General features: G+C 46.7%; 1 protein-coding gene across 2 annotated transcripts in view; it reads right to left on the bottom strand.

The window, feature by feature from the left end:
• Window positions 1-4078: 4078 nt before the first annotated feature.
• The window catches only part of LOC8024539 (zinc finger protein 1), a 199612-nt gene continuing 194379 nt past the window's right edge, over window positions 4079-9311 (bottom strand). For both annotated transcript variants that reach the window (XM_042288808.1, XM_040206614.3), the window contains one exon: window positions 4079-8027. In XM_042288808.1, the coding sequence (XP_042144742.1) occupies window positions 7825-8027 (203 nt within the window). In that variant the 3' untranslated portion in view covers window positions 4079-7824. The remainder of the gene's footprint in view (window positions 8028-9311) is intronic.

Below are 9311 nucleotides of genomic sequence, written 5' to 3'. Positions count from 1 at the left end.
ACACTGCAGCATGGTTATTTTATTTCGGGAAATCCGAATTTTTTTCTGGAGTTTTATACGTGCTACAGATTGCAGTGAAAGATATCAAAAGGCGCGCTTGTAGCGCTGGCCGCAGCATGTCCAGATGAATATCTCAAATTAAACAAATAAATAAGCATCACAACTTGTCTATCTACGCCCCCCCCCCCCCCCCCCCAAAGCATCTGTTCACCGTTCTACCGCAATACACAAACATTTGTAAGTAAAAGTTGCAGTAACTCGACCTAACAAGACTTTTTCTTGAACTCTTCTGCCTCGCGCCATGCTGTAAAATGACTAGGTTAAAAGCCCCCCCCCCCCCCCCCCCCCCCCGAGAGACGGCTCTCTTTCTCTTTTTCCGATTACGCCCTCTCCGCACGAATTGGACGGCCGGAGAAGCGTCTGTGCGCTTCGGGATCTCGGAGGCCAAGGGAGAGGGCAAATAGTACGCGTGGCTTCCGTTTGATGGAGCCACCTATACTTCGTTTCAGCTTCCGTCCGAGCGCAGCCAAAGTATGGTGGCTAGCCACCCTAGCCAAAGGCTGAGGGACGATTCGCAACTTCGAGAAAAGCATTCCTACGCACCACAAAGTAGTCCGCAAAAGTATTTTTTTTTTTAGTAACTGCTAAGTGCGTAAGCATTGCACAATATTCCAGATGTGTACTGCTGCGAATGATCTGCAACTAAAATAATTAATTATCTGAAGTTTATGTTTTTATTAATATATGAAAATGCATGTGGTTTGGAGAAAATACGTACATCCGCTGGCAACACGGCTGCAGCGCTCGGTTTTTTTGTGTGATTTCGTTCCCGTAATCACAGTGAACTAGTACCGTAATGGCCAAATCATGTGCTTCGCTGCTTTCCTCACCGGGTCGCTTCAAAACGTCCTTTCGCAAAGGCACGTTTGGGCGTCAGGCGCGAGAGGTCGTGATGAATGTCTACTTTCAAATTCGGCAGAAGACTTCGGCCGCGTCGTACCGGGAATGTGTTGTAAACAAGAAAAGCGTCCGGGCCACTACAATTCACTGATACGCGGCGAAATCGGGACACCACACCCCTTTACCTGCCGATCACATTGAACGCCGAGAAGCTGGTAGAAAGGACTGCGCCCAGACAATACAAGGGAAACATCAACGGCCGGGTCATCGAGCCCTTTGCAACGTGTACTTACACCTCAAAATTATCTCTGCCAAACAGGTGGAAAGCTCGGACACAGACACCAGCGGCCAGCCTAAGGTACTCACATCCCCTGTGACTTAATTTCAGAACGTGAAAAGGAACTTTTGGAACTTGTAGCAGACGATACCGTTAATATACCCATAGCAGACGAAATACTCGGTGAGCGCGGACTGCGCGGTCGACCAGCGGCGCAATACAAAAGTGCAGGCGAGATCGCGTGACCCATTGTCGGCGTGTGATTGGCTCCGGCCACACGTAGCTTTGGCTGCGCTCGGACGGAAGCTGAAACGAAGTATTGGCGACGTGAGCGATCGAAAGCGTCGCTGTGGTCGGCCCACCACAATTGGCCGAATGCTGAATATGACGTCAGCAAAGGATGTGTCATCGACGGAAATAAGAGGAAAATAAGAACTTCAATTTTGACGGTGTTGGCAGTCCTGATTTGAGAGCGCTATGATTTCAGGCTTCCACCGTGCACATTACAAACACCATCGAACTTGTTGCTCACAAGGTAATGACGTCACGAAAGGTAACCGAACGAGGGCGCCACCGAAACATCTTGCCGCTAATAGGCGTTCTGCACAAACCTGTCGTGTAGTGAAGCCAACCGTCTCCTCCGCAGGAGGCGCCGTGATTACGCACCGACAGCACCGACAGCAAGGTATTTAAAAGTCCTTTGCCGACAATCTAAAGCGCGATGCCAGCTCATGGTATTCTTCGAAATTTTTTTTTGTTGCTATTTTTCACCGGCAACCAAGTCGGCGCTAAATGTCTGTGCACGCGATTCACCGTAACCTCCAAAAGCCCCAAACTGCCGCCGTAGCAGACGACCAAGTGTTCACCGCGTTCCGCATTCGAGTCTCTTCGGTTTCAGCATTTTGTTTCAACTTACTTTTTTTAATCAAGGTGATCGCTTCCATATAAGTGTTCCACATGTTGTTAAAAAAACGTATATGATATATCTTCAATAATAATGTAAATATTACACGCTAGAAAAAAAAGATAATAAAAAAGGCCGCTTGGCGGCGCTATTTTGGCGCTCGTGCATGTTGTGAGGTGGAACATCGAGCTTGGACATCTCGTGGAGAAAAGCCGACAGGCATAGTGCTGGGCCAAGGACCTGTAAATATTAAAATGGTGTGTATAGAGTGTGGTGGAAAGCACTCATTCATGGCTCTAACCTACGTGCTCAAGTTTAGTGTTGGTCGTGCTGGTCACTTCACAGTCGAAGAGCGAGGACAAAGAGATATCGTGTGCGCGCAGGGTACATTACCGCTGCTTCTGTTAAAATGACACATAATACCTAGAGCACTTTTTAATACCTGTCGTTTTATTGTAACTAATGGAACCTATTAATTAGGGCTGGGCAATTGATCGATTAACCTTCTGATTAAGCGATTAAGGTTTTAACCGCGATAAAATTTCAACCGGTTAGTTGGTTCTATCCTGGACGACCTGCCCGAACTAGGGGCGACTTCATGCCCCCCCCCCCCCCCCCCCCCCCTTAAGGAAAACGCTGCGTGTCGTGCACCCGGTCGTCCTGTCCTGAGCGGTTTTCTGTTCCCAGCCAGGTGCTATGAGTACGAGCAAGGGTCGATTCTCGCACTCGCGAAGCGTCAGGTGTTCGAGGATAGACATTATAGTTCTACCGAGGCCAGACGAACAAGCCGGGCCCGCAACTGATCTTTTTACGACCGCGAAACTTCACATGTTGAGGATCTATTACACATCCTGCCCAAGACAAACAAGCAGAAAAACAAGCTGGGAAGCTAACAACACCTTGGTTACTTGCTCCAGTATTCGGCCCGTACAAATGGACGAGTTCACGAGTATGAAAGGCAATCTCGCTGGAAAGTTGGGGTTTAAACTCCAGCGGTGAAGTTTTTAACTCGAAGGAGGTCCACTACATCATCTGAAAAAAATCCGTTTTTATACAGTGGAAGCGTACGTTCGCTTCAGTATCGCCTACGAGCGAAGCACCCATGTACGCTGCTGCAGCAGGGACCATCCGCCAAAACGCAGACAACAATCAACGCCTTCTTATCGAGGCCCTTTTCTCTGGAAAAAGAAGAAAGCATCGCCCAAGCCCTGACTTCTTGTCTTCCTGTCGGAGAATGTTTACAAACTTCTTTGTCTTCGGAGCTGGAGCAAAAATATGTGAGTCTTTGAATCGTTGAACTATATGTATCCTCAATTGTAAATGTCCTTTGCGCCGTGTAACAGAAAGTAAAATAAGTCTTCAAAGCCAAGACGAGTTGTTACCCATTCTTTTTAATATATTATTTATAAAAATCAACGCAACCGATTAATTAATCAATTAAAGGGTGGCGATTAATCGGGTTAAAATTTTTAATCGACGCCCAGCCCCACTATTAATGCATGATGTAATTTATAGATTACATTTGTTGATTTGTTTATTGTGCAGCTCAGGAGAGCAGGACCACTGTGATGTATGCGTTGCACCCATACTAAAGGTGTTCTACACAGTGCCACTTAGGCACTGCGGTACTGCGCCTAAGTTATACAAATTCCTTTCAGATATTTTAGACAAAAGAAAATTTAGAGAGAGCGTTTTCCATATGGCAGGATAAGTCGCAAGCAAACGCCAGATGTACTTACCCACTGTAGCACGTGCCTAATGTATCAAGGTTTCAGGTGGCAATTATACATTTTCTAAAGTGCGCCTCTCCAATAGAGGCTGCGTCGGTTATCCGAAGACGCCATTTATGGAGTGGACAACAGCCCTGCGCCAGGTCTCGGGTCCAGTCGCACGCTCCGTCCACGAAGCGATGCCCACACTATGGCGGCTGGCAGTGTTGCTGGATGAAATTTTGAAAAGGAAATATTCGCCGGAATAAAGAGTCGAAACGTGTGTTCTCCAGTTGTTAACAAAAGCTTTATACAAAATATAAATTTTACACGGATGACCACAAAATTATGAAGAATAAAAAAAAAAAAAAAAAAAGGAAAAAGGAACAGCCATAATAGTACAAGGATAATATCCGATTCTGAATGAACATTTTGAGATCCAACGCTCGTGGCTTTCGGAGGCACATGTCTCCAGGTAGCGAAACAATCGCAGTGCCACGAAACGTGGAAAGGCCTCACTTCTCGGCACAGGAAATACTAGATTTCTCCAGCGTCAATTCGCGACGACTTTTTCCTATGTGGTATATATTTTGTTTATTTAAAAAAAAAACGATAAAAAAAAACAAAAAAAAAAAACAAAAAAAAACTAGGAGCAACTTTTCTCAGCCATCGCAAAAAGCTCACTTCTTTGGCGAATGACCAACGTGGCTAATATAATATTTCTTTGGCACTGTTTGGAGGAAATAAAACAAGAGGGAGATAGGTACTGGTTCTCTCTATGAAGGATCGGAAGAAACTGCGATCGAAGATGTGTTGTGACATTTTCTCTCCACGAGGGCTTTCTCACTGCAAAAAGAGCGGAGTCTGAAAGGTTTACAGCAGCGATGAGTACACAGGAATCGCTAAGTAACGCAAAAAGAAAAAGAAAAAAGAAACAGGTCAAACACAGAACAGTACATTCTTTCACTGCTAACAGAAATAGAACAGATCATTTTGGCACTCGTTTCGGAGCGATCGGCTGCACTATGGTATCATTGCTTTATATTGGTATAACAAAGCGTGAACTGCCAGCGAAAACTAGTAAATCAGCTGGTGACATATTCCATTACAACCAATCCAAGATTGTCTTACGAAAAACAAAGAGAATAAAAATGCAAAAGCTTAAAAGGCGACGTTGCGTATACTTTGGAACTGGCGTCGTAGCAATGCAAATAAAATTACGGGAGCGAGAAAAAAAAATTAAGGAAAGGTCAGGAGTGCATTTTTTTTCCCTTAAAACTTCCGCCGAAAATGCAGGCAGTTTCGACAAAGCAAAGCGATGGGGGGTTCAACTATAATACAGAGTGACTAGTTACACTCATCAAGGAGGCTACAAGTCTGTACGCCCAATAGAAAACATTTGATGGAGAAACGAGACTGTTTAGAGAACGCAGAAGAGTCACCCATCGAACGACACACCAACGCAGCGAACACTAATAAGTCCAGGTTTCCTGCCGACCGAAACCTGCTCTGATCTTTCTGTATGGTCGTTTGAAAGCCGTTTCGTACAAAATAAGGCTGTTTTAACTTAGGAAACTTACCGAGGAACATCGTCACAGGTTTTGATTAAATAATATCAATGTACCAAAAATAAAAATTGTTTTTTTTTTTCTTTTGCGCGGGGGATTCGGAAAATACAGTGAAAGAGAATTTTCGAGACACTGACTCAACTCTGTGTTGTTGCGCGGAAAAAGGGTGACTCTACTGCACCGGCTGCGAGAGCAAAGCAAGGCGCTAAGAAAACCTGGCGTACTGACGGAGAAGTCGCCGATTCGAATGGGAAAGTGAAGTGAATCAATGAATAGTTGACGTCGCTTGAGAAATGGTAAAACGAAATGAAAAAGAAAAAGCTGAATGCAAAGACAAAAAACAAAAACGCGAAAAATAACTGTCTTGCGCTTTATATTTATATACAAGTGTGGTCAGCGTGTTATACCGAGAATTTTTTGGTACACTAGCAATATGATATAAAAACGAAAAAAAAAAAAAAAACTAATGCGCCGCGAAACAATATCGCGTTCGAGACAAAAACAATCGAAGAAAATGAGACATGGACCCAGAACTGTGTCCAAAAATGAACTCTTCCGACTATTATATATATATATTTCTTATATATAATATGTATAGTATATATATACCTGGAGATTGCATGTTGTGCGCGAGCTTTCCGTGATGTCGCGGCTTTTTACACACGCGCGTGCGCGAGAGTAATGTTGCGTAATGTGACAATTCATCTCGATGTGGACAGTAACGGATGAATAACGGAACGCATTTGGTTTGAGGTATGTACACTGGTTGATTGCATATGGCGGTCATATGCGCGCTGCATTTTGTAGCATTTGCTTTCTGTCGGCATTCACGTGTGTCTTCACGAGAGCTGGACAAACAGAAATCTTTTCTTTCTTACGGAAAGCAAAAAAAAAAAAAAAGCCACAAAGGGAATTGCACGTAGGTCCCGAAAAAGGACTATTATTCTCTGACTAGTGTCTGATTCTTAGCTTGTCTTTTTATACTTCTTTTCTCGGTCACAAATATATCCCGTTTGATTAGGTTTTTTGGTATCATACTTTGACGTAGATTACATTGCAGGACGACTAGATGGAACGACCAATTGAGGAGGGACTACTGACCGGAAAGATTAAAAAGGGGCAAATACAGGAGAAAAAAAAAGACGTCTAGAAAATTGTGAACACTGCCTCAGTAAAATATAGCTGAACATAAAATCAATGCACCATACAAATGTAGGCATTTCTTCGTTGTCGTCATCACAACGCGAGCATCTGGAAGAAGTTTCGTGAAGTGTGGTGGTGAAAATCAGGCTCTTCCGTGGATACACGGTCATTCCAGCTATGCACAAACGTGTTAAAAATAATAAACAAGCGCTTTTTCACATTGCTTTTCAAGCGTGAGGAGTAACCAGCGAGGCCGACTAGGGGCCTCTCCTTCTAACAAGTGGCAGGGCACGCCGCACTAACTGCAAATGCGCCAGAAAAAAAAAAAAAAAAAACACTAGTAAACCAAAAAACCAAAAAACAAACACAGGAAACAGCAGTGGACTATGCATACCTATGCGCAACCGTTTCTGGTCAAGAAGTGCAAATAAAAACACAACTGGTAAGATCGTACAGAAAACGAAGCAGCTTCACAGACACACGAAATGCTAGATCGCGCACGCTGTCGCGCCCATAGAAGACAGACAGGCAACAGCAGCGCGTCTTTCTCACTTTGCCACGCGCACAAGCACGGAGACAGCCATAATGGAAGCGGCCGTAAAAACGGAGTTATATTAGTATACATCCGGCGAAATGCTGCGACAGTTTTCAGAGTCCGTTTCCCTCTTTCATTTCTTTTCCCTTCTTATTTTGATCCCGTAAGCTGCGTGTTCGCGGACACTGGACCGGCGCAAAGTTGGTCCGCGGGTCATGGGGGACTCCGAATTCTCGAAAGTAACTCGAAGGGTCACACACGCACTGGCCGGGAACGTGCTGGGCGCAGCGTGCGAGTCCAAAGCAGCGGTGCGCGTACCGCGAAGTTCTCCTTCCTCCGGTCCGTCGCTCGGCGAGGCCTCAGAGGTGGCTCCTTGATGGGGGAGCCATCCGGCCCACGTCTCGGTGCGTTGTGCCGGCAGGATGTTCAGCAGTCCCTTCACACGCATGCGTGCGAAGCTCTTCCCTCGAAATACTGATTCCGGATTGTGAACGCGGCCGTCGCGATCGTCCAAGCCGCGGACGAGGAGGCGCCGTAGGTCGGCCGGCTGGACTGCCGCGTGGGTGGACGTCCGGGCCGTCGCCGCCGCATGGAATGGGGCAGGAGCGACCGTGCTGCGATGCACGGAATACTGTGGAGTATCCTCGACGGAAGAGTCGCCGGTGACGGCGCGCAGCACGCCAGTGGACAGTCTCTCGCGAGAAGATTGCATTCCCCGTTGGCAGCACGACGAAAGCCTTTTTGTTCCGAAGTGGCTCGAAGTGGTGGGTGGCGGCAGCGGCAGCCACTTACTTGCCATTCTCTCTGTACGGCTTGCAGTAGCTGAACCTGTGGTTCATGTGCTGACTGTACGAGCCAGAGTGGGAAAAGCGCTTGAGGCACTTCTGGCACTGAAACGGTTTCTCGCCGCTGTGCAGCCGCTTGTGCTCCGTCAGGTGGTGCTTGTGCTTGAAAGCTTTTTCGCACACATCACACTTGTGCGGCCGTTGCCCTGCGAAAGCAAAGAAGACGCGAAGCGATCAGGCCATGTCCCACTTTTTCTTTCCATGTTTTCTTTGCAATCACTCGCAGTATCAGGACGGCAGGGAGGATTTTCAGTTGTCCCTCGTCCAGCGCCAGCTGGCCCGTTCACACTCTTGCAACCGAGTACGACAAAGAGAGACGGGACCTGTTGAAACCTCTTAAAATTTCTTAGGACGAGTGAACACACTGGCGTTCTGGCGCCATTTATGCGGTGACTATAGAACTGCATTTTGGAAGAGCGAAGGTTTTTGTGGGATTTCCGACGTCAAATGTGCGTAATACCTGTAAGAAAGGCTCGTTTATAACGTTCACAAAAGTTTTTCGAGCCAACAAAGAAAGGATAATACGCGAGAGAAATAGAAAATATGCCTGACCGCCAATTTTACACTGCTACCCAATAGATGGCGCCAGTGTGTCCTCCTGTTGTAAGAGATATTAAGAGGTTCCAAGGCACCCGTTTCTAAGAGGTCGCAACTGTGTGAACGGGCCTTTATACGTTCGATAGCAGGTCGGCATCGTGCGAGATTCAACCGTGCGCGCCCAGTCATAGCGCAACAAAGGGCAACGAGAGCGAGCTGGAGGCACCCGAAAGAGACGCCCGGCACTCCTTGGCCTGTAAGATATATAGTCACTGACGGGATGAGACCGACAGGGCGGTTCTCTGGATGCCCGGCCCCCAGCACGAGCTCGCGCTGCTCTTCGCCGCGCCTTGGCTGAGCGAGCACGCTCGAAGCCCGCGAGACAGTCTTATCGAACGTTGGAAGCTCGCGCTGGAAGCGGGACAATGGGAAGGCCTTCGAGCTTGACACTCTTATTCCGTCAGCGACTATTGAAGACGTGAGCGATCGAAAGCGTCGCTGGGATCGACCAGTCACGATTGGCCGATTGCTGCCTATGAGCTCAGCACAGGATTTCTCATCGACGGAAATACGAGAAATGAGAGAACTTCGATTTCGACGGTGTTGGTTGACAGTGTTGGTTTCAGAGCGCAAAAATTTCAAGCTTCCACCGTGCCCGTTACAAACGCCATCGAATTAGTTGTTCGCTAGGTAATGACGTCAGGAGAGGTAACCATAGGAGGGCGTCACCAAAACACCTCGCCGCCAATAGCATTCTAAACTCCAAGCGGAAATAAGTCAAGCCGTGATAGGCAATCAGGCGACATCGTATGCAGAACGGGTAAACACCAGCTTAAAAAAATGCGCGACTTAATTAAATGTCCCAGACAAAAAAAATTACCCTACATTAAAAA

This window comes from Ixodes scapularis, unplaced genomic scaffold (assembly GCF_016920785.2).
Source record: "Ixodes scapularis isolate PalLabHiFi unplaced genomic scaffold, ASM1692078v2 PGA_scaffold0__279_contigs__length_252992795, whole genome shotgun sequence".
NCBI lineage: Eukaryota > Metazoa > Arthropoda > Arachnida > Ixodida > Ixodidae > Ixodes > Ixodes scapularis.
Note: the sequence above shows the minus strand (reverse complement) of the source record. Positions and strands in the feature narration are given on the sequence as shown.